This window comes from Cibotium barometz, chromosome 59, assembly GCF_041138505.1.
Source record: "Cibotium barometz isolate CiBa-2024 chromosome 59, ASM4113850v1, whole genome shotgun sequence".
In the NCBI taxonomy this organism is placed as follows: domain Eukaryota; kingdom Viridiplantae; phylum Streptophyta; class Polypodiopsida; order Cyatheales; family Cibotiaceae; genus Cibotium; species Cibotium barometz.
The window spans coordinates 24,571,446-24,597,268 of record NC_141104.1 but is presented as its reverse complement, the minus strand read 5'-3'; the positions used below and the strand labels follow the sequence as shown (position 1 = coordinate 24,597,268).

Below are 25,823 nucleotides of genomic sequence, written 5' to 3'. Positions count from 1 at the left end.
ATTGAGCAGATACAGGTGCCAAATTGCTCAAATTTTGAGCAAAATTGGCAAAATTGGGTGACATTGGTCACAATCAGAGTCAATTTGCAGGAAATTGGATGTCGAAATTTGGGGCTTTTGATGTAATTGTGCAATTGGGCATTCATACATGCTGTATGATGTGAGCAATCTCACATTTGGGGCAAAATTGCAGGAAATTGATGTGTAGATCAAAGGGCTTTTGTGCCGATTGGGTTGATTTGCATGCAGGCACTCGCATTTGATGCTTTGGGCAATGTGTTGATGCCTGTCAAGCACTCAATGTGCCTGTAAATCAAGGGGCTTTTATGTACTGGATGTATATGTGGCCGGGGGGAAGCATCGTGAAGACTCTGGATGCCTTCATGTGCGCTAATGTACCATGTATGATCAGAAATTGATCTTAAATCAAGGGGCTTTTCAAGATTTTATGCTTGTTGAGCTTGGCAAAGCAGCAGACAAGACTTTTATGCCTTGAATCCTCAGAAATCAGCTTGCAGTCAAGGGGCTTTTGCCCAATTTCTGTTCGGGACTGTTGTATGCAGTGGTCGGGACTGTAAAAGTCTGATTTTCACTCATTTGGACAGCCAGGAGAGCATTTATTGCTGCTGTACTTGCTGGTACAGATTTGGTACAACTTTGTGCAAGTTTTGGCATGGCTGTACATTGATTTGAGTGAAGAAAAGGTTCATTTTCAGCTGCTGTACTTGTCGGTACAGATTTGGTACATCATTGGTGAGCACTTGGTACTGTTGTACAGTACCTTGGAAGGGCAAAAGAGCACATTTAAGGTGCTGTCCTAAATCTGCAGCAACCAGATTTTGGTGATTTCATCACATACAGTGGGAGAAAAGTTGCATTCGTGCTTCCGCAGTGGGAGATAAACTTTGGGAGAACAACTGTGAGCACTTTGTGTGCTTTTGGTGCAGTGTTTGCACATTTTGTAGGGAGTCAGGCATTGACAGGTTGCATATTGCTATGGCAACCACAGGTGAGAGCTCTTCATTGCTTCACATCAAGAAGCTTGAAGGCTCACATAACTATGATATTTGGCAAACCTAGTGCTATAATGTGTTGCTCCAGAAGAAGCAGCACAAGCCTATCAAGGAAAGGGGTGTAATGCCCGCTTCTCTTACTGCTGAAGAGTGGGAAGATATGGATGAGCTGGCAAGATCTACTATCATGTTGTCTGTGTCAGACTCTTTACTTTTCAGCATTCGTGAAGAGAAGACAGCTTGGGGAATGTGGCAAAGATTGCAGGACTTGTATACCCAGCAAAGTGCCTCAAGCAAAGTGTATTGGTTGAAGAAACTCATAGGTCTTCAAATGAAGGAAGGGGCGTCTATGACAGCCCATCTAAATGAGTTTAATGGTGTTGTCAGCCAGGTAATCAATCAAAAGTTGGCAATGGACGATGAGTTCAAAGCCACTTTTCTCTTATGCACTTTGCCAGAGAGTTGGGACACATTCAGGACAGCCACTAGCAATTCGAATGCTATGCTGTCATATGTAGATGTTGAGGGTGCTCTCCTTCAAGAGGAGATGAACAGGAAGAACAATTCTGTTGGAAAGTCCAATGCAATGAATGCACGTGGGAGATCCCAGCAAAGGGGTAAAAGCCAAGAACGGGGAAGGAGCAAGTCCCGCTCCAAAAAGGACTTGGAATGCCATTATTGTGGCAAGAAGGGACACTTCAAAAAGCAATGCTACAAATGGAAGAATGATCAAAAGGAAAAGGGCAAAGGAAAAGACAAAGACAAAGATGAAGCCAAAGATGCAAAGCCAAAGGGCAAAAGTGGAGTCAAGATTGAAGAAGTCAATGTGTCACATGCAGGTGACAGTGAGGATGAAGTCCCATTCACGTCTTCACTTGATGTCCATTCACTTCTTACAGGAGATGGTCATGGTATGCACTCATGGATCATTGATTCAGGTGCCTCCTTTCATGTCACAGGTTGCAGAGACTTGTTTGTCAGGTATACTGCTGGCAATGAAGGAGTAGTTTATTTGGGTGACAACCATGCATGCAAGATTCTTGGCAGAGGTGATGTGAGGCTTGTGTTTTCAGATGGCTCACAGCTTATGCTCCATGATGTCAGGCATGTGCCTGAGATGAAGAAGAACCTGCTTTCTACTGGACAGCTTGATGATGCTGATTATGTTACCACATTTGGTCGTGAAAAGTGGAAGATTAGTAAGGGCTCAGTGGTTGTTGCCAGAGGCTCTAAGGTGGACACTCTTTACTTCATGCATGCAGGTGTTTGTCACCATGCTAATGTAAATGCAACCGAGCTGTCGGAAATCTCTATGTGGCATAGCCGGTTGGGACACATGAGTGTCAAAGGAATGGAGCAATTGTCTCGTTTTGGTTACTTGCCTTCTCTAAAGTTTTCAAGTTTTCAGTTTTGTGAGCATTGTATATATGGCAGGCAACTCCAGTGCCCCCACAAGAAAGCTCTTGGACAGAAAGATGCTCAGTTAGAGCTTGTGCATACAGATGTATGTGAGATGCCTCAGCTTTCTTTGGGAGGGGCAAAATATTTTGTGTCTTTTATAGATGATGCCACACGCAAGGTGTGGGTTTATCCTCTTTCGTTTGAAGAGTGATACATTCTCAGTGTTTCAGAAGTTTGTTGCTCTTGTTGAGAATCAAACTGGCAAAACACTGAAGGCTTTGCGTTCCGACAATGGTTGAGAGTATATGTCCAAACAGTTTCAGGACTTTTGTGATGCTAAAGGCATCAAGAGGGAGCTCTCTACTCCTTATGATCCTCCACAAAACGGGACAGCAGAGAGGATGAACAGGACCATTCAGGAGAAGGTCCGTTCTATGTTGTCACATGCTGCGTTACCTCATGGTTTTTGGGTTGAAGCTGTTATGACAGCCGTTCATCTTATAAACAGGTCACCTAACACGAGGCTTGGTGGGAAAGTGCCAGAGGATGTATGGACAGGGAAGCCTCCGTCCTACAAGCACTTGAGAGTGTTTGGTTGCGTTGCGTACGTGCACATACGCAGGGAAATGCGCACCAAACTTGATCCTAAGTCTCACAAATGCATATTCCTAGGATATGGTGATAGAGGTGAAATGGGGTATAGACTTTGGGATCCAGTGAATAGAAAGATTATACGCAGCAATGATGTCATTTTTGATGAAACATGCATGTATAAGGAGCCTGCAAGGCAACAGGAGCCTGGCAGAGTCATCTTTGATGATGATGGACATCATGGACAACAACCAAGAGCTGTAAATCAGCCATTACAGCAGCAAAACCAGCCCTTAAATGGTGCTGAAAATGGTCCAAATGGACAGCCAGAGATGGCAGAAGATATCCCTATGGATATCCCACAGTTAGAGGAGATACCGGGCATGATTTTTCAGCCTTATGGCATGGAACAGGAGCCACCAATAGGTGATATGCAGGCTGGACAGCAACCTGCAAATGATGGTCATTGGGTACGGAGGTCCACTAGACCCTCCAGAGCCCCTGACGTTTGTTCCAGGGGTTGACTACTTGATGCTCACTGACTGTGGGGAGCCCTCATGTTATAAGGAGGCTTTACAGAGGGCAGACAAGGCTCTTTGGGAGCGTGCCATGAAGTCAGAGATGGATTCTTTGCACAAAAATGGAACATGGAAGTTGGTGCATTTGCCTACAGGCAAGAAGGTTTTGCCATGCAAGTGGGTTTACAGGCTCAAAGTTGCACCTGATGCAAAGCCAAGATACAAAGCCAGGTTAGTGGCTAAGGGCTTCAAGCAGGAATATGGTGTGGACTTTGATGAGATCTTCTCTCCAGTGGTCAAAATGACCACACTTAGAGCTGTATTAGCTTTGGTTGCTCATGATGATCTGGATTTGATTCAGATGGATGTGAAGACTGCTTTTCTTCACGGTGATCTCCATGAGGAGATATATATGCAACAGCCAGAGGGTTATGCAGTGAATGGAAAGGAGAAGCTTGTATGCAAGCTGAAAAAGAGTCTTTATGGGCTCAAACAGGCACCAAGGGAATGGTATCATAAATTTGATACATTCATGAAATCACAGGATTTCAGGAGAAGTGACATAGATCACTGCTTATACACCAAGAAAGCTTTGGATGGCAGTCTATTGATCCTCATCTTGTATGTTGATGATATGTTGAGTGCCGGGAAATCTCGTAAAGAGATGGATGTCTTGAAGAAGAGGCTGCATCAAACCTTTGATATGAAGGATTTGGGTGATGCAAATCACATTTTGGGTATGCGGATACTTCGGGACAGAAATCAGCATGTGTTGTATTTGTCTCAGAAGGAATACATTGGCAAAGTTTTGCAGAGGTTCAATATGGACGGGGGGAAGAAGACTAGTACTCCTTTGCCTCCATATGTGAAACTCAGTGCTATGGACAGCCCACAGTCGGATAGTGACAGGGCTGATATGGCCAAGATTCCGTATGCTTCAGCTTGTGGCAGTCTCATGTATGCCATGGTTGCTACCAGGCCGGACATTGCATTTGCAGTGGGAGTGGTTTCTAGATACATGACCAAACCTGGCAAGAAGCATTGGGAAGCAGTGAAAGGTATCATGAGATACCTAAAGGGCACACAGGATATGTGCATATGCTTTGGCAAACAGGATGCATTAGTGCATGGTTACACGGATTCGGATTATGCCGGTCATCCAGATAACCGGAAGTCTACTACCGGTTATGTGTTTACATTCACAGGAGGTGCTGTGTCATGGATATCCAGGATGCAGAAGTGCACTGCCTTATCTACTACAGAGGCCGAGTATATTGCAGCCACAGAGGCTTGCAAGGAGGCATGATGGCTATCTCGGTTAGTGGTTGAATTGGGTTATACAGGGGATATTCCATTGTTGCATTGTGACAGTCAGAGTGCCATCCAATTGGCAAAGAACCCTGTCTTTCATGCAAAGACGAAGCATGTGGATGTGAAGTATCACTTCATCAGAGAGGTGATAGAGAACAAGCAAATTCAGTTTGTTAAGATTCATACAGATGACAACCCGGCTGATCTGTCGACAAAGAGTTTGCCTCCAGAGCGGTTTGCTCATTGCAGACACTTGATGGGCATTGGATGAGGCCAGTTTCAGCCTTGATATGGCCTTGTATATTATCATGTACATGCTGATTTTTCTTTTCCTTTACTTAAGGGCACTTTGCCTTTAAGTGGGAGGTTGTTGGGGTAAAGGCATTATGCCCACCCTTACAGTGTGTACAAGTCCATAAGTTATAGTACATAGTACACTTAGTACTTTTAATGTACGAAGTGCACTATATGTACTAGTGCAAATATACATGTGTGATAGGGGAGTCACACACTCTCACTTGGTGAGTTGACTTATCCCCACATCTGTCTCTCTCTCTCTCTCCCTTCTTTCTTTGTGTGTATGTCTCTCACATGAAACCCTAATTCTCCCATTCACAATGCAAGGTTGGATCAATGGAGGCAGATCTATGAACTCCACTCACATAGGGAGGTCAAGGCAGAACGTGAATGAACCTCATTGTGTAGGAAAGGGGGCTTTGGTCAGAAGCTTCGGCACCCATGTGGAGTTTGCCAGCAAAATGTTATAGAAGCCTTTGCCCAGGCAGAAGACTTCTCTCATTGCCTTGGCTTGAAGCACGTCCTCCTCCAACCGATGAATGAGCTCAAATCTTGAGAAAACCTTACCTGTACAGAAGGGCATCAGCCCACAGAAGGCAAAGTGAGAGATCTGCTTATCCACAAACTCAGCAGGAAGTCACTCCCTAAACACGTTTGAACCCTGATTTAACTTTCCAGCAGTCCCATCCTGTTGGGTTGTCTTGCCCCTGCTTCTCATCTCAAAACTGTTTTTCAGCCTTGCCTTGGCTCAGTCAGCGAGTCTAGGAAGGTCTTGGCTCGTCTCCTCCTGATGAGCAACTTGCCCTGCAGCCTCCCTTGCACCCATGTCTTTGGCTTTCGTGAAGTCTCCCCATGCTAAGGTGTACCTTCTCCCTTGACTCATTGCTTATCACCAAAGCATCCCAATCTCCACCACACTCCTTTAGCACGTGCTGCTTTATGACGGAACCTGATTGCGTCAAGGCTTTCTTACATGTCGCTTTCTTCACCCCTGGCATGATGCAAAGTGGTCTCTCTCTTTCTCTCTGTCTCTCTCTCTCTCCAACTACTTGGAACCTGTCTTTTCATGGTACTATAGCTGACCTCCTGTTAAAAAGTCTTTTCATGGTACCAGCGAACCTTATACACATGACTTTATCTTATCTCCAAGCAGCATGCATTGTTTATTAAATAATGTGATCAACTGTTTTCAGAGATGTTGCATTAACTGTTTAATTTTGATGCTACAGTGCAAAAATGAGGATGAAGTTGTAGCAGTAATTGCTCATGAGTTAGGCCACTGGAGGCTGAATCACACCATGTACTCCTTCATTGCCATGCAGGTAATCAAACTCATTTCTTTGCCCACCAAGCAGTCATTCAAACGTACTGGATGTATAGATATGTGCTTATTTGATATGAAACCTGTGTCTGCATCTTGCAGATTCTCACATTACTGCAGTTTGGTGGGTATACATTAGTGCGCAATTCAAAGGAGTTATTTGAAAGCTTTGGTTTTCACAGTCAACCTATTTTAATTGGTCTCATTCTCTTCCAGGTGTGCAACTTTTCAATCTTGTTTTCTATAAAGAACCTTCAAAAATATTTTGGTGCCACTGCAGATGGAAGGATTGCTGCAGATGGTAAGGGTTAGGTATTGATATCACTGTCATTTATTTTGGAGCACCTTGATCTCGCTGTCTTGCCATTGGTGCCACATCATTACTGGTCAGTCCAGAAAGATCATGTGTTTGCAGTCATTAACTGTAATTAGATGCTGATTACTTGAGTAACAAGTGTAGAGGCGTAGAGCAGGGCGCCGGCGGAGAAGGGTGCTGTTGGGTGGAGCACCGATTGAGGAGGATGCTGTTGGGCGGAGCGCCGATGGTAGCTTCCCAAGGTGATGGCAGAGTATGGTTGTAGTAGCTGCGCACAAGAAGGTTGATGGTGTTCTTGCTTTTCCCAAGGGAGTTCTCCACGTACTTCTTCTATGAGCCTCCAAGAGTTCTTCTATGATTCAGGGTGCATGCCTCTTTAAATACTTGAGGGGATGCTTGCTTTTAACTACACTTTGCTTTTGCTATTATCCCCTAGCTTTTGTTTTATTATCTTGCTTTTGCTTTGCCTCCTTGCTTTTACTATTGATAATAGTCAAAGTTCTTGATTTATGCTTTTACATTTGCAAGGCCTTGCTTTTTGGCCCTGGAGCTGCTTTTAGCTTTTTGACTCAGTTCCATGCCCTCTGCTATCAGCTTTTTGGTCAACAAAGTTTGACTTTTGCTTTTTCTTGCTTTTTGACCCAGACGAGTGCTTTTTTTCCAATTCCAACTTTAGGAACCCTGTTTCCATGTGTCCATCATCTTGTCTGTGTCCAGCATGAGTTCTATAATGTGAAAAGAGCATGGAGGACCAAATGGCTACATTGAGCCTCCATACTGGTCTACAAACCTTGTGTGGATCAATCCTCACACCATCAACAGAGATGACACAACCTAGATACAAGTGTTTCTGCTTGAAGAAGCCACACATTGACTCCTTCGTATCCATGTTCTCTTGCTTGAGAATCTATAAGACAACTCTAAGATGTATGTGCTCTTCCAATAATCTACTATAAATCAATATCTCATCCAAGAGGACAACAATCCACTTTTCCAAGTATGGACAAAATAAATCATTGATCGTATGTTTGTAAGTAGTAGCAGCAATGGTCAACCCAAATGGGAGAACCAAAAACTCATAGTGGCCATAGCGTGTTCTTAGGCACGTCCTCAGGTTTGATTCTTATTTGATGATAGCTTGATTGTACATCAAGCTTGGTGAAATACTTAGCACCTTGAAGAGTGATCCATCCTCAGCAAAGAATACTTGTTCTTGATAGTGAGTTTGTTTAAGCTTATAATCCAGAGAAGTGCATGCTACTATCTTTCTTCCTTGATAGAAGAACGAGAGTGCTCCATGGAGACTTAACAAGATTGAACAAAACTTTATTAAGATAATCTTGCAGTTGCCTAGCAATCTCGTCCTCCTCCTCTTAGCTAAATCGATAGGGTTGCTGGAAGACGAGACTACTACTAGGCAATAGCTTAGTCCTATGATCAATACCCCTCTTGAGTAGCGGACAACTGCAATTTAAATAACCTTCCGAAGCTGTCTATCTTGTCAATAGAGACGAATTGTGTCTTAAGCACAAGCTGAAAATCAGCCCATGTTGTTGGCTTCACATGGAGGTCCTTCCACTAGGTGAACGCTTATGCTAACACATAATTTGAATCTGACTAATACGTTGAGCATCAGTATACTTATACATATTAAAAAAAGCGGTCCACTTCCCAAGCCAACTATCCAAGTAAAGCTGCTCAAACTCTTTCTTCTCACCCAAAAAAGGTTCCGGATGAAAAGAGACTTGGAGAGGAGGAGGATTACTAGCTGCATCTTGGGGAGCTTGGGAGCGTAGCTTTGCCAATTCTCTTTGTAAATCAAAAACGGTGGAGTATAGAGAATCCACAAAAGGAGATGGGTTGGGGAGCACGTGAAGGCTGTTGAGAAGGTACATGATAGCCCAAATATTTTTGATATGGGTGAAAGTATTGAGAAAAAGCAAAATAATTAGGATCGATACCAAAACTCGCCATAGGAACTGGCTGTTCCAGATACTGAGATGGTACATGTGGTGTAGTCAAATGTACTTAAGTGCTAGGCGGTGCCTCTGCAGACTGCACAACATCACCCACAAGTATATGAATAGCAGGTAGGGTTGTCGGCTGTGCACCAAAAACATCCATAGGTACGTTGGCCATAGCTTGGTGATTCACCATGAAGTTGAGAGGTGGAACAATTTAGTAGGTGTGTAGGAGTATGAGGAATTTAGAGGGTTGGAGATGGTTATCAATAAGGGGTAGGTATTACAAGCTTCAGCTTTTTGCAAAAGCACAGCTCACAGAGGTCGACTTCCAGCTCATGCTTCACACATGCATGCTATTATGAGCATGCATCCAAAGAAGCAAGCTTAACCCCAAATTAACAAGGCGCCCAACTTTTTTTTATCGTGGAAACAAGATATTGTGCTTATTCTTTCTATCTTTAGTGGTGCATTTGCCTTGTCAACTACTTATTTTTGGTATACTAATTCTTTCTATTTGCTACTTCCCTTAGTGATAGGCTTCATTATGGCTGAGTCTGCTCTGCATCTCCGGAGGTTTGACAAAAACTGAGTACGAAGGGCTTTGTGTGAATATATGCTCTTGTGTGTGTGTGTGTGTGTGTGTGCGTGCGTGTGTGTGTGTGTGTGAGAGCATATCTTGATACAGAGTTCTACACCCACTATTGGGCACTGATGACATTAGTGGGGATGTCGTAGTATCTAGTCCATACTATGCATAATGGAGTTGATAGTTATATAGTCTTGTGGGTTGACTACCATGAGTATATAACATGCACGTTCCTAAAAGGTGAATTTGGGCATGTTCCTGGATTTATCTAGGTGTGTGTATATATATATATATATATTTCTATTAGTTAACAAGAAAACAACCTCAAAAGGCTAAATACAAACTCACCTCCATGTACGGAGCGATGACTATATAACAAAGGGGAAGAAGGATGCGCACTTCTCCTCCGGCTGGCCGCTCTATCTTATACAAGGGGTGGGGGAGGAATAACTACACAGGTGGTCTATAGTGCCAAGTGGGCTCACCACCTCTTTGTGAAAAAGGGCCAAGTCGCCAGAGCCTCAAGAAGGCATCCTGACGCTTCCACATACGTTCAGAACCACCTTGTAGCTTCCCCTACTAGCCACAAAGGGTATGAATGATGTCGAGCGAGATGCTCCAGATGGACTCCGTAGGCGGAGCATGGGTGCCTTCGTGACCTCGCTGCATCGAGCTCTCCAGATGTGCCATGTTGCAATGCTGCTACAAATCTCCCATCTCTGGCCCAAACCAGGAGTCCAGTGATTTGGAGATGGGACTGGGACTTGTATTGTCGAAATGCAAAGAATCATGCAAAGCATCAAGCTCTCAAGCTAATTATTTTGCAAGGATAATCGGAGTAGATGTGCCAGCCTCTATCATGCTTAATGTCTTCAAAATTCTCCAGGCAGATAATAAGGGTTGTAAATATTTTGCATGTCATCTGTACATAGAAATCTTTTGAATTTTGATGCTCTTATAGAAACAGCCTCTTGACTGTCTACATCCAATCTTCATCTAAACTGCTTCCCCTGTGGACAATGAGAGTAGCTTTGAAAAGTTCACCAAATATTTATTATATTGTAGCTCCTCTGATGCGAGTACATACTCCAACTGTATATCCTTGGAATCAACATGTACTGGGGATCTACTCTTTGGGTCGTTGGGGCATGCATGTAAGTATTCCTATAAAGGTGGACCTTATGAAACTAGGGGAGCCACCACCTTGGCTGATTTATGATGGCTCTCTGAGGGTAGAAATTGCCCTTCTGGTGTGAGATCCCTGTCCCCACCACGCAACGAATTCAGGGGTGCTAGCAGCGGAAGTAGCACTTCTTGCGCGGGCCAGGGTCCCACACTTGGGGCCTCGCCCACGGGTATCCGGACAAGAGACTAATCCATCGGTTCTTCAAAAACCGAACCCGAAAAAACTTCCCTTGCCTGTAAAGCACGGGCAATTCCTCCAGAATAACTTTTCTCTAACGTAGTCAAAAGCCTTAACTAACTGAACTGATCTGTCCGAACCCGTAGTATCAAAGTCAGATCAAGGAAAAGATTGCACTTGGATCATAGAGACCAACACTTTTTTCCTCATTGAGAGGCACTGTCGTTGATTCTTTTCCATAGAACAATTTTTATCCGGGATTTACTTCATCTATCGTACCATAACAGAATTGAGTCTCATTTTAGGGATCCATCAGTTCAGCCTAACCCCATCCTGTCCCATGGGTTAGCCAACCGTCCAACCACTGTAGTAATGGGATCCGATTAGGAATTTGGTTAGGTTTTGTCTCGGGTACCAGGGAAAAGAGTTCCCAGGTCCCCTAGCCGGATATTCATGCAAACTTAAAACTAGTCACACCACTTACACACCCAATATGAAATTGCCTTTTTCACAGAGTCAGCTATCTTTAAAAACAATCATTTAAAGAAACCATGGTGTTACTGATCATAATCCTCAAAATCTCTGGTTAAATCCTTATTTTCAATCATTCCTTCATTGGTGTACCTATGGCATCATTGGCAACCAAAACACTCACCACCTGTCCACTCAGGGGGCTTTTCGATAGCTCCTAGCTCATAGTAACCGGCAATATATTCATATATCAAAATGGAATCTCCGTTGAAGATCAGCAAGATCAACCAATGGATCCATATAAAAGAGCCATGGACTCATCCGTTGAGGACTAGCAAGGTCAATCAACCAGATTCATGCCCGAATTCAGAAAACAACTCTTACTCCTTATTCAATATCTTCCCCGATGTACTTGTGGGTATCTTCGGCGATCCAAAGCCCGAGCACCGTATGGTCAACACCCTCTAGGATCCTTCGTAGGTCACCTAGCGCTTCACTCATAGGTCGTTTCCTTGGTCCCTCATCCACCGTACCGGAAGCTCACCATTTAAATCGAACCGAGGCTGGTCAAAGGATTCTTTGGCCCACTGAAATTCCACGGCTTTCTTTGTGAAATCAAGGGCCCAATGAAGGGAACAAATATGAGGCCAATCTAGAATTTCAAGATGGGAACCAAGGCCGACAGTCTTATTTCTCATGAGACCACGGCCATGACATCAGAAGAGTACCATAACTTTTAGCAGTTCAAGCGATTGCTTAGAGACGAAGAAGTCCTTGCTTGGAGAACCAAGAGGGAATAGGATCAAAGAAGGGCTCAAATGTTTGAAGATTTCATCAAGCATCAAGCCACCAAAGCCAAGGAAGTTGAAGCTGCTAAAGCTTATCTCAGAAGTATCTAGAGCTACTTGGTCTGTTTCTCATGGAGGAGACAAGGAGGCTACTCATAGGCCTGCTGTCTCAGATGCCGTTTCTTCGGAACAAGTAAGGGAAAGAAGGGACACTTGGCTGCAAATTGTCCCGACAAGCCAAAGTAAGAAACCAAAGAGATTGGAAGATCGTGAGATTGACATTATTAAGCAAATGGTCGAGCTATTGGAAAAGGGTTTGATTAGACCTAGCTCATTATCTTTTTGCTTCCCAGTCTTATTGGTTCAAAAAAAGGATGGTTCTTGGCGTATGTATATTGATTAGAGGGCTCTTAACAAGATCACTGTGAAGAACAAGTTTCCTATAACTAGGATTGATGACATCATAGACAGACTTGATGGAGCCACTATCTTTAGCAAGATCGACTTGAAGAGTGGTTATCATCAAGTCAGGATTGTTCCAGAGGACAGTCACAAGACCGCATTTAGGACTTACTTTGGACTCTATGAGTACCATGTTCATGTCCAAGCTCTATGTTCCATATCCAAGCTCTATGTCCAAGTTCCATGTTCATGTCCAAGCTCCATGTCTAAGTTCTATGTTCCATGTCCAAGTTCCATGTTCATGTCCAAGTTTCATGTCTAAGCTCTGTGTTCCATGTCCAAGCTCTATGTTCAAGTTCCATGTTCATGTCCAAGCTTCATACCCAAGCTATATGTTCCAGTTCCATGTTCATGTCCAAGCTTCATGCCCAAGCTTCAAGTCCAAGTTCAAGCTTCCAAAGATGGGCGGTTAGGTGCGGCTGGGCGGAACTAGGCAGCGGCAGGCTGAGGCTAGGCAGCGGCAGCTCTGGGGTGGTTAAATTGGGCGGCGGATGGGCGGAACTGGGCAACGGCCAGGCTAGACTAGGCGGCGGCGGCTCTGGGGTGGCTGAGTTGAGCGGCGGCGGCGGCGGCGGCGAGTGGATGAAGATGAGGGTCTCCTTGCTCTCCACAAGCTTGATGCCCAAAACAAGAGGGCTCTAGCTTCTTTTATACTTGGGGAGGGCCTTGCTTTTTGTCAAAAAGCCATCATGCTTTTGCTTTGTCTTTTTATGCTTTGCGTTTGCTTTTGCTCTTTTTACTTTTATTAATAAAATATTACTCAACTTTTGGTGCTTTGCTTTTCTGGCTTGAAGGCCTTGCTTTTTGGCCTTAGAGCTGCTTTTTGAGTAAGTGCCTTTTAGCTTTTTGGTTTGGCTTAGTCTCCTCTTTCCAATGGTGCCCTTTGGCTCGCGGTCAACCCTGTTTGACTTTTTACTTTTTCTTGTTGTTTGACCAAGAATGGTGCTTTTTCTTAATCAAACCTTATGGACCCTCTCCCCATGTCTTCTTCCACCTGGTTGTGTCCGGGCATGGGTTTCATCATGCGAAATAGAGTTATAAGGACCAAACAGTCACACTATCAGCCCTATGCTCGTTTAAGCCCTAACCTTGGGTTTAGATTATCCCCTTAATTGTAGGTTTTTGACCCTTTGTTAATGAAGTTATGCAAATATATAGTGTCACATGTGAATAGGAGATAATGTAGTGTAGCATGTGAATAGGAGATAATGTAGTGTAACATGTGAACAGGAGAGAACTTGAGCGGCACTTTTATCCCAATGGGTTTTTCCCCTTGGACACCTAGTGTGAAAGGGCACCTATAAGTTCTATTTGTACTTCATTTCACTTATTATCAATATGCGTACAAGTACTTCTCCCACTCTCCTGCTAGTTGACTTGCTCCTTGTGTGTGTGTGTGTGTGATTTCCCATTGCTGTCCTAACCCTAGCCCTATTCCTCCTGGATGTAACACAACGCTTGGATAATACAATTAGAGGGTAGAGTACAAGGTCAGGGAAAGAGAGCATCTCTGTGATTGGAAGTCCTACCTAGATACTTCCAAAGGGACTGAAAAAATGGTTGTATATTCTTTCAAAATTCTGCTACAGTCTCACGCTTAGAGCCATTTCCCGCTTCATGGTCACCTCAGTCGTAGGGCCCAATGTCTCACTGTTGAGTGTAGGATATGGAACTTTTGGAACTTCTTGTAATGCACCTTACAGGCCCCTATGGTAATTGTTTGCAAAGATGATAGCTCATGCTGTGAGCTTTAGCATTCAGCAGTCATGAACTGCCGAAAAGAACGTGCAAATATCTTTAGTTTTTGACTGATTGGAACATGTGTTTTTTAAAAGACTCGTCAATTCAAGATTTTGTGATACATGAACAGGATGCAATCATGCCACTTCATCATCTTGTAAGCTTTGGACTAAACCTTGTTAGCCGTGCTTTCGAGTTTCAGGTACACCCCTTAGTACTTGCAAAGTGGCTTTTGTTGGTTTTGTTTCAAGACTTGAGGGAGCTTTTTTGGGTGTGCCATTTGTGTATCTGCCATCTTTTGTTCTCGAGGCTTTTTATTCTCGTTTCATCTTCTCTCAATGCAGGCTGATGCATTTGCAAGCAAGCTAGGCTATGCAGTCCCACTTCGTGCTGGATTAATCAAGCTTCAGGTTCTCTGTTATATGTCATCATTAAAGGGAATTGTGTCCTCTTTGTCTTTAGGCAGCCAGAAGACTCACGGGATGCCAATGCTTTGTCTACAGGAGGAGAACCTTTCGGCAATGAATACTGACCCTTGGTACTCGGCCTATCATTACTCACATCCTCCTCTTGTGGAACGGTTAGCTGCACTAGATGATGATGAGAAGAAGAAATTGTGAGATTGTCAGTGGTTGCAAAGCAGCACAGGCCTGTTCATTTTAGCCTTGGTGGATAATCAAACTTTATTATCACAGAAGAATTCCCTGCATCATTCTCATTCCTGAGTTTCAGGGTCTTAAAAGTGTGGTGGGGACTTTCCAGATGTTGGAATTTTCATGCATTAAGATCTTATGATCTTTGTGCTTCTTTCCTCGGATCATTATTGATCTCATGTGATGTTTGGAACATAGAAACAGCTCAGTCATACTGTTGGTTATGGGAGAAAAGGACACTTTTTAGGACATGGAAGTTACATAGTTTCCTCTAGGAAGTTAGTTCAATTGCAGGATTATACCCTGATTATACCCTTCTGTGAAATTAACAGTACAACAATGGGCTGAGCCACAATCAAGATCCTTCTACATCAATCATACGTGGTTATGGTGGAGTACTGATGTGAGGCTTTCTAGTGTCTCCTGTTGCCAGCTCTAGTGACATGGATGGCTACTTGATGTTTGTTTGAAGCTTTTTAATGCGCCTCAGGAATGTGTGTTTTGACTTTTAAACCTTCATCTGTGTTGTTCATGAGAAATTAGGCTTACTATTCTATCGTGTGCTTCCTTTTTCAATCGTTATGCTTAGTGAATTCTATAAAATAAATAGCATAATATGATAATATGAACTGAATCAACTGATGCTCCTTGCACTTTTTTCGGTGGGGATACTAGAAGGGAATTCTTGCTTTTTGACAAGCTCAAAAATGAGAGGTATGTTTCTGTATCAGATGCTATACGATAATGAGGATCTCGTGATCGTTGCAATGAAAATAGAAAGTTTTAGTGTTCGTCATCATCTTGCTTCACTTTTATTACTTTCTTCTCTAGTGCTCCTAACAATTTTCCTTTTGTTTCTAAAATATTTTCCTTAGATAAATAAAATTGAACTTCTTTAAGGCGGCTTGTCCAATCTTCATTCACTAATATGAAGCTATGTCGCTAATCACAAGATATATTCATGGGAGTTAATCAGAAGGCATTGAATAGAAGATTTAGTAGGTTAGCTGCTAGGTTTGATCTTGGAGGGAGCAGATCAAGAGTTCTTAATTAAGAAAGCACAAAGGTTTCTTTCTTTTGGAGTGCGTGCTTGTATGTCTTGGCCTGGTAACAACATTTCGTCATCCAAGATTTGAGTTAGCACACTGGTAGCAAATAAAAGCTAGAGTACTTGGGTAGCTCTATCTGCTTGTACAAGTGCACGAGTATGCTCGAACAAACATAAAGTTGAATTCATACTAACACAGAACATTCAAAGATAAAGCGTTGCTCAAAATCAGAAATGAATACATGTCGAGTCGAGAACACAGTGCAATGTTGCGAGCAACAATATCACACTCAAAATGGCATTGCTCATATAACATCTCCACGTTGTATCATGTGGAAGCATTTAGCATAAGTAGTTTTCTTTTCCTTGCAGCACGTTGCCTTCGTAGACATGTATTTTTCAAGTTCCGGTTTGCTATGTTATCTATAGCAAATGTTCGACAGTTTTAATTGACATATCTTGAAGGGAAAGTTAAAAATTAACAAAAATATAACCGTGGAGTTTTACTTATAAGTTTTTTAAAGTGATCAAATGAACATGAATATGTATACATACTCAGGAAGTGTGCTCGAGGCACGTCTACTATCGATGAACTGCACGTCTATGCTCATGATCGATGGAGATCTTGAAGTACCTTGCAAAAAGGATAATTACAAATTAGTCAACACATTTGAATTTGAGTTACACGTTGTCGTTCAAGTCATTTGAATTTTATACTTATTCGTGTGAGTTAAAAAAAAACGATACATAAAGTATGGCGGAGAGTTGGCACAGTCCTCTCTAAAAGTATGGCTTTGTTGTAGTCGCTTGCTTTCCAGGAAAGTAAGCCGCTTAGGCTACCCAAGGTAAAAAGGGTACCAAGCTAAGACTCCAATGGATCAACTGTCAATTTATTAAGAAAAAAGAAGGGCAAACACCTTGGATCAATGAAAGTTGGTATAAAAAATCCTTCTGCACCTTACTGACAGGGGAAATCCATGAAAGGGGTCGTGATCCATGCATGGTTTCCCTACAAACATGGTAGGTCATGTTAGCATCAACATGGAACATCATGAGGAAAAATAATGACTGGTGGCTACAAAAACATCCAATATGATGAAACCCTAGCAAAATAAGTTACTCTCCTAACTTCATAACAAAAGGCCTTTTACAGCATACAAAGTTATGGATGAGGACCCCATACATCACTGTGTACTATCTCAAGTGGCCTGCTACTCATATTTCCTTCTCTAGGAAACCTCAACCTTGCCTACTTTCCAAACTGATAGGCTTCACAAACATGCATATGCCCATCATACTTGAATCTAGGCAATCCACTGACAATGCCTCTTGTCTACATGTTCTTTAACCTTTGTATATTGACATGTCCAATCCTCTTATGCCACATATTAATGTCCTGTACCACATTTCTACTTTTAGAGAACATGGCTGATTTTAACTTAGGAATTCCAGCATCTAGCTTAAACAATCTGCCTTCTTTCTTGCCTTTAGCAATGACTCTACATCCATGTTTGAAGTCCTCAACGAAGCAACCATGCTCGTTGAACCGAACCTGTAATCCCTGTTCCACCATTTGTGGAAGGTTAACCTTGCTTTACAATAACAACGATAAAGCATATCAAGTACGCTTACCTTCATTTTGAAGGCCTATTAGGGTTATGAAATGAGGGATGCATCTTCAAGTCATGCCGTAACCATCAACATCAAGACCAGAAGGTTCCGTTAATCTTTGATGTGAATGTGTGCTTGGTTTCACATGAACATTGGAGTCTGGCCCTGACTTTCATCATCTCAGCTTTGCATCCAATTCTAGCATGTTCTATTGTAAGTCATGAATCGATTAGATTTTGAGGAGGTCTCCTGTTTGTTAACTCTACAGTAAATCTCATGTAATTACCAGAAAGGAGATCAAATTACGCATCCAGAAGTGAATGCCTGTTTTTGCCTCGTATCCAATTATGCTTGTCTTCCAACATCATGAAGTCAGTGTGAAAGTGTCTTGAGATTGTTTGGTCTTCAACTGGCCTTCTCTTTGCAGCTCTCAGTTAGCTATCTGCAGAATTAGCCTGCTCTCACAAAATTTCTCAAGTCCGACCTTGTGCAGCATGCAGAAAGAGACAAAACACGGAGGTGGTGCCACATGAAGATTAGGGTTGAGATGGCATGAGATCTTGAATTTTTGCCTTATTTTAAAAAATGAGCCCGTAGCATGCATCTGAGTCCGGGAAAGCAAATAATGAAGGCGCTAAATGATGAAAAAAACTGAGAAACCCTGGTAGAGCATGGAAAATGCTGCATTCGGAAACCCTGGTAGAGCATGTAAAGGGGTCTGATGGAGAGGCCACGGTTGAAGGAAGCTTGAGCTCTGTGCGAGCTGTAGGGAGGTGACGATGCCTATCGCCTAGCCATGCTCTGTGCTCACTGTCGTGTCGTGCTCTATGCCAGAGCTGCAGGTGGTTGGGCGCACAAAGCGGCCTTTCTTCCCTTCTTTCTCTCATCAGAGAAAGGCAAGGCCACAACTGCCGTTAGTGTTTCCTCGCTTCCTCTTATCAGAGAAACAATGCCCTATGACTAGCGTAGCCGTCTAGCCCACCGCCCACCTCTCTCTAGTCGAACACACGCCAAGGCGCCATGGCAGCTTTGTGGGCGACCTGGTTGCACAGGTGATGTCCTCCCCCTCAGAAGACGACCGTGGCCATGGGGCGACACTTGCTTGGTGTGCAACTTTGTAGGTAGCCGGCTCTCAAGAGCGCCACCTCTGCAACTGTGTGCTTTCTCTTTTTGTTTTGTTGACTCCAAGTTTGTCTTCAATACTAATTGTGAGGAGATCTTAAAGACTCACTAATTGTTACCAGATCTTAAAGATCCTTGTCAGGTGACATCAATGGATGGTATTGATTAAAATCGCGATGTTTTTTTTGACCGTCGGGATAAAGTCTGTCAGGATAAAGTAAACTAAGGTTAGTAAATTAGGAGTGAAAAACATAGAATATAATGACTTGAAACCACAATGTTTTGTTACTTAAAGGTATAGTGTAGTGGTAAGATGTTTCCAATGATAACTTGAGGATTCGAGCTCAGATCCTCTTTTGCACAAAACATTTTGCTCCAAAATTTTCTAAGTCTCAAACCCAAATTCACCCTCATTCTAGGATATAAACTAGGAAGCAAACTAGAAAGCAAACTTGGATCACTTAGTAAACTAAGAAGTAAACTATGCCCGTTTAGTAAACTATAATTGCTTAGTAATCTAGTTTACTGACCCTAGTTTACTTTATATCTGACGACCCAAAAAAGGTCTCGCGATTTTGATCAATGCCATCCATTGATATCACCTGACAAGGTTCTTTAAGACCCCGTGGCACTTAGTCCTGAGGCTAGCTTGTGGGTAGCGCTTCTAGCTCATTATTTTTATTTTTTAAAGCATAGCCACACCCTTGCTTTTGTGCAATAGTGTAGGCTGCTCAAGGTAAACATAATAACACACCCTCCATGTGAAGTACATCAATTTCTATGCTACATACCCTAAAAGAGTAAAAGTACAATAACATAGTAAAATTTTATTATGATGAAGGATTCATATTAGTATTGAAGTATTTTATGTCAAGACCATGAGCTATAAAAAAAAATATAATGCTCCATTTTTAAGAAGAGAATCAAAGCATATCACAATTTCTATGCTACATACCCTAAACGACTAAAAGAAAAACATAGTTAAACTTTCTTTGTGATGGCTCAAAGTTACACTTTAGTATTGAAATGCTTTGCCAAGACCAAGAGCTACATAAAAAAATAGAATGCTACATTTTTCAATGAGAATCATGGTATTGTTTAAAGTTAAAAATCAAACCTCAAAAGAGTTGTACGACTCTATCTTTCTTTACACACACACACACACATGTATGCATGTGTGCTACATACACACACCCACGTGTGTTTGTGTGTGTGTGTGTGTACATACATGCACCCACAAAATCACTTTACCTTATATATTAGTTAAATATCTTTTTTTCTTTGACTCTCTCTCTCTCTCTCTCTCTGTCTCTCTCTCTCACACACACACACACACACACACATACGAGCTTGTTTGTTGCTTAGACTAGTTGCTCAAAGTTTGAGCTAGATTTAGTCACCTTGAGGTGGGCTATGTTAGAGATGAGTGTTATTGGGTAAGCTTCTCCACCTCCTTAAACTCTTTGCTAAACCGTAACCAAGTGTTACCATCACAAAAAACACAATTGTAGCCTACAAGCTTGGCTAGGTTTCCTGCACTTGAAGCTAACGAAGCTAAGGAGGATGGAACTCCATATTGACTGTGTGTAGAGAGAGAGGTATGTGCACTAGTTTTACCCTCTTGACAAAATTCAGCCCAAAGGCTAATTTTCAAGGGTATTCCAAAAGTCACAGGCTATTTTAGACCCAAAACAATGGTGAATTTTTTAATATATCAAGGTAGCATTTTTAGGTAAATTTTTGAGGAAAAATCACCAAATTTACACTAAAAGTGCTCGAGCATATATCCTAAAAAAATTCAAACATTCACCAAACTTTCTTATAGAGTCTACCTTCTATCAAAGAAAGAATCGCCAACCCACCATAGGATATGCTCCTTATTTTTTACCCTGATAAATACATACAACATATGTAATAATATCACGCTAGCATAAGTAAAGCATATGAAGCACTATAACTAAGCAAAGCATTACTATAAGGATCTTCTAGATGTATCCTCCTATCCACAAGCAAATATTAGTTCCATCACCATTCTCACAAAGGTAATCTACCATATAATTGGATGGATAAAACTTCTAGAATCCTTTGTCAACATTATGGTGGGTGCACTCCCAAACTATATCTTCACAATGGATAGTGCCCCAAAATAAGTCAAGGGTTCTCATTAAAGATCTAGATCATGAAGATGATGAAATCAGAGATGATGGAAATATTAACCTTGATGATGTCTTTGAGATGCACCCAAGGATAGCTTGAGGCCAAGGTAAGAGCTTTCTTTCTCCTAAGCAACGCAACAAAATTTATAGCCACAACCACAATTACAATAAGAGCCACCTCCATTCCAATTGATAGGTATGCAAAAAAAATAAGCCTCAACTTTGAAGCACATTATTGTCCATAAGTCTCAAAAGTTAACTCCAAAATAGGAGAGCCTTTATCATTCTATCTCTTAAGTGGTTAAAAATTAAAGAGATTGCTACCCAAGGAAAAGCAAGAAAGACCCTTCCATAAAAAGAGAAGGCCATGTGAAGACACAATGCCTAATATAAGATTATATGAAGACACAATGCCTAACATAAGATCAAAGGAGACGACAGTCATCACCATCATCAAAAGTGGCTTCAAGGAGGGGTCTAATACATCTTCCCAAGGAGATTCTCTTGAAGAAGTCATACTTAAAACTCCATGCCCTAAACAAAGGAAAGGCTTTAATTGATCAACCCCAAGTCCCTGAGACTTTTTAGAGTACCCTAACCTTGTGTTAGGGAAATCTCAAGTGGAACAAGTACAAGAGTAGGTCTGAAGATTCCAAGCAAGATTGGAAACATTACTTGAATAAGTTGTCAAGCACAAACTAGTACTATCATCTGAACCAATCTGTGAACCAAGTCTTAAACTTGTTAGTGAGCCATAAAAAGTAGAGTCCCAAGTCCAACTTGAACAAATATCCCCACCAAAAGTGTGCCAATTGGAAGAGATGACTCAAGGGGGAAAACCCAATACAATCAAAACCACCTCAAGTAATGCTAAAGGCCATATGAGTGAAAAAACGATTCTTATGGAATCAAGGGATATGATACTTTGTTTTTTGAGGTGATTGGTGATGACCTAAGAGCACTCGAGAGATAGAGGAACCACTGTCAATAAAGGAGGAGCCAATGCCAATTCCATGTACTATTTCAAAATCCCGAGCTCGCAACCAAGTGAATGTATTGTTGGAGGATATTGCATAAGGATATTATTGGAGCAATTGTTTCTTAACTTCAAAAGTATGAGTCTCTATTGCCTCTCCCTTCTAAGGAAAATCTAATTTATGGATAGAAAACTTATGGACTAGATGAATGGTTTGACTTGAAAACACATGTAGAGAGCTCTAACTAAACATGGACTACATAAAGTACCCATGAAGAAATTAGTTCACTACTTTGAGAGTGATGATATGAATTCATGTTACATGTCATATAGAAAAAATGTAAACAGGCTATCACAATCTTGGATGACGATATTGCAATAAGCAAAATCCCCCCAATCGTTACTAGGAGGGCTAGGGAAGCCCACCTCTTGATGAAACCAGTTGGACAATAAAGCTTGCTGATGGTAACACCATGAAGCCAATGGAAGTCCTAAAGGACATAAAAATCAAGACTTTGGAATGAGTTTCAACACATTTATGGTGATGGGATTTTTAACAATAAGGATCGTATAAAATGATCATGGGACAACCTTCTTACATGAGGGATGCAAGGTTGATACCACACCTATATTTGGAAGGGTGATCATACTTTGAAACTTAATCTTAAAATATGGAGAATTCACCCAATAAGGAGTACAAAAAAATCTAAAATAAGTTATAGTTCTACTTCCATTAACATAAACTCATAAATAGTAAAGATGAAGAGTCAAAATGCATGCCTCTTCCCAATCTATATGACTTGAAGAACTTATCTAAAAAGCCTTAAGAAACATAATTTGGCAATAATGTACACTCATCTAAAAAGCCCTAAGAAACATAATTTGGCAGAGTGAATAGATTTGAGTTTTGCTTCTCTATACATGTCGAGCTTTGTATTACTTCTTCTTATTGAGCAACGAGAGATGGCACATCTAGAAAAGAGGGAAATTCTTCACAGATGAACCCTCCTACTTGAACTCCTACCACCACACATTATGATGCACCACATATTAAGCTCAAACCTAAGAAAGTGATAATGTTGAGTGCCATTCCAATCAAATATGACCTCCAATAGTTACATTACATAGAGGGTATATAGATGTTCGTGATTCTTTTGCTACGCTGTAAGAAGTTGAGCTCAAATTTAGTGAGTTCAATGGCCATTAAGTGAGACATTACATCTTTTGACTTTGAATAGATGAGGCTAGCTTGATCTGAAAGAAACTCAATAAAATGAAACTTGAGGTCAAGAGAAAAAACCACAACTTCGGATACCAAGAAGGAGGAAGATCTTTGGTTAGTCAATAAATATTTCAAATCCTATCCAACCAAGGTCCAAGACATAAACCTTGTTGGACTAGGCAAAGATCCTAAGCCAATATACATTCCTAATGACTGAGCACCTTAGAATAAGGGAATGACTTGATTGGTTTGATCCTAAAAGTACCACCACCTACAAAGGTGTACAAAGATTCATGGACACGTTGCATATGATAAAAGTCCCATCTTCCTTATGTGGTATATGCTTGATCTTTATACAAATTGATATTAGTATTTAAATGGACCAAGGAATGACAATGGTCATACAATAAGCCAAGAGAAGGAATGAAAATGGGCATACAATAAGCTGAAGAATGGTTTAGCAACAAGTGCATTGATTTTGAAACCGCCTCAATGGGACATCATCTTTTTTTTATATCCACATACTTTTCCATCAAATGTGTGCTAGCACAACCATGTAAGTTTCGCAAGCTGTTAACTAAATGATGCTAACTGCAGCTACATAACAACAATGAGAAAATGACTAGAAATACTGTTAAGAAATATCACCATACTTTTAGTCAACAAATTTGCATTCTTTATTCACTCATTAATTCACCTTGTAAACAAACACTGTGCAAATGAGCCCATTGCATGATTACCTTGATGGAATTCATGTTCATTCTATCTAGAATACCATATAGAGAGTCTCCTCTAGGAGTAGATGATAATCTTTCTAAGGCCCTTTGTATAGTCTTGATTTAGTTTCTAAATGGATTGAGGAGATTGTCCCCAACTTAGCAAAATGTACCTTGGAGACTAATCAATTAGTCCCCCCTAGAGATTAATCAATCAACAAAAGACTAGCCCAAATACTTACTAAAGAAGGCTAATCCTCATCAATTGATAGCATGCGTGCTTTATAAATTGGATCAAGATAACATCTTGAGAAGATGCACTCATAAAAATGACTTCCTTGTCCTCCTTGAAAAAACCTACTTTGGCATTAGCAATACACGAGGACACATCTATAGAAAATTTCATGGTAAGGTTCTACAAGTAGGCTTATGGTGGCCAATGCATTTTGGTGATGCTTGAAAATTTACAAAATGATGAGAGTGCTCTTGAAAATCTAGACAAAAAGAAACTCCATGTAGTTTACAAAATGATAGTTGAGAAACTACAATGGTTTAACAACCCTCTTAAGTTGTTAACTTCGCAACTAGAGTGTAAGTAGTGAGATGGTTTAACAACCCTCTCAAGTAGTTTCTCAACTAGAGTGTAAGTAGTGAGATGGTTTAACAACTATCTTAAAAGGACAAAGACATGCACAAAGGAGACATGATGCTCATGTACTAATAATGAAAAGTAAATCTAGATTATAGAGGCATATGTTCCTTTAAAGTCACCAAACCAAACTCCTTAGGGTACTCGGATAATAGAAACCTTAAAGGGGTTGAAATGAAAACATAGATTAATATTAGCAAGTTGAAACACTGCTATGAACCTCTAATGTAGAACATGATCTTCTAAACTCATAAGAAAAAAAGGAAAAACTATAGCTAGAAGATGAGAAACAAAGAGCTTGCCTTGAGGAATCAAAGGAAAGCATGAAACAAAGTTCAAGGGAGGCTAAAACAAAAATTATTGTCAAGCAAGCTCATCAACGTTAATAATAGAAATTAGAATTATCAATAAGTCAATACAAAAGATATATGTCAAGTGGAAGAAAGAGCATTCTCTATTTACAAGAGGAGGCCACATGCCTTGGAGACCCCTATTTGTAGATTATCACTGCAGTAACCATGGGCTTGTAACTAGAGTGGTGGATCCCATTCCTCCAAGATCCAAAGATCTACAAAGTCTATTGACAAGGCAATGTGTGGAACTGCATCGATCCAAAGATTTAGAAAATCTATAACAAGGCACCATGTGAATCGTGCCATCATTGATTCACAATACATGCCACTCAAATAGAGGTGGACATGGAGGAATTTTAAGGCTTTCCAGAAGATAAGCCTTCCCTTACTTTGAGAATATAAAACTCTGTAAACCCATAATATGGCACTATCCTAGATTCAACCATAGTCACCATATTTAGATTCTACCTTGCTTTGAAGTCCTACCTCCACTCTCACCAAGGGACATGAAAGTGAGAATATAAAACTTTGCAAACCCATAATATGGCACTATCCTAGATTTAACCAGACACCATATTTAGATTCTTAAATCTTCATCCTTACCTCAAATTCTACCTCCACTCTCACACCAGGGGACATGAAAATGAGAATGCAAAACTTTTTCAACCCCCATACTACGACATTATCCTAGATTAAACCATAATCACCACATTTAGATTCTTAAGCTCACAGCAAGGGACATGAAAGTGAGCATGCAAAACTTTTTCAACCCCCATACTACGGCATTATCCTAGATGAAACCATAATCACCACATTTAGATTCTTAAGCTCACACCAAGGGACATGAAAGTGAGCATGCAAAACTTTGTTACTCCCCATACTACAGCATTATCCTAGATTCATAAATCATCATCCTTACTTTGAAGTCCTACCTCCACTCTCACACTAGGGGACATGAAAGTGAGAATGCAAAACTTTGTCAACCCCCATACTACATCATTATCCTAGATTCAACCATAATCACCACATTTAGATTCTTAAGCTCACACACCAAGGGACATGAAACTGAGAATGCAAAACTTTGTCAACCCCCCATACTATGGCATTATCCTAGATTCAACCATAATCACCGCATTTATATTCTTAAGCTCATCATTCTTACTCTAAAAAGATTC

General features: G+C 41.2%; 1 protein-coding gene across 1 annotated transcript in view; it reads left to right on the top strand.

Annotated features, from left to right (window-relative positions):
* The window catches only part of ATSTE24 (Peptidase family M48 family protein), an 88,496-nt gene extending 73,147 nt beyond the window's left edge, over positions 1–15,349 (top strand). Inside the window, exons 10-14 of the mRNA XM_086793594.1 lie at positions 6,361–6,453; positions 6,555–6,668; positions 14,273–14,344; positions 14,487–14,552; positions 14,646–15,349. Coding sequence (XP_086649720.1) covers positions 6,361–6,453; positions 6,555–6,668; positions 14,273–14,344; positions 14,487–14,552; positions 14,646–14,762 — 462 coding nt within the window. The 3' untranslated portion in view covers positions 14,763–15,349. The remainder of the gene's footprint in view (positions 1–6,360; positions 6,454–6,554; positions 6,669–14,272; positions 14,345–14,486; positions 14,553–14,645) is intronic.
* Positions 15,350–25,823: the final 10,474 nt, after the last annotated feature.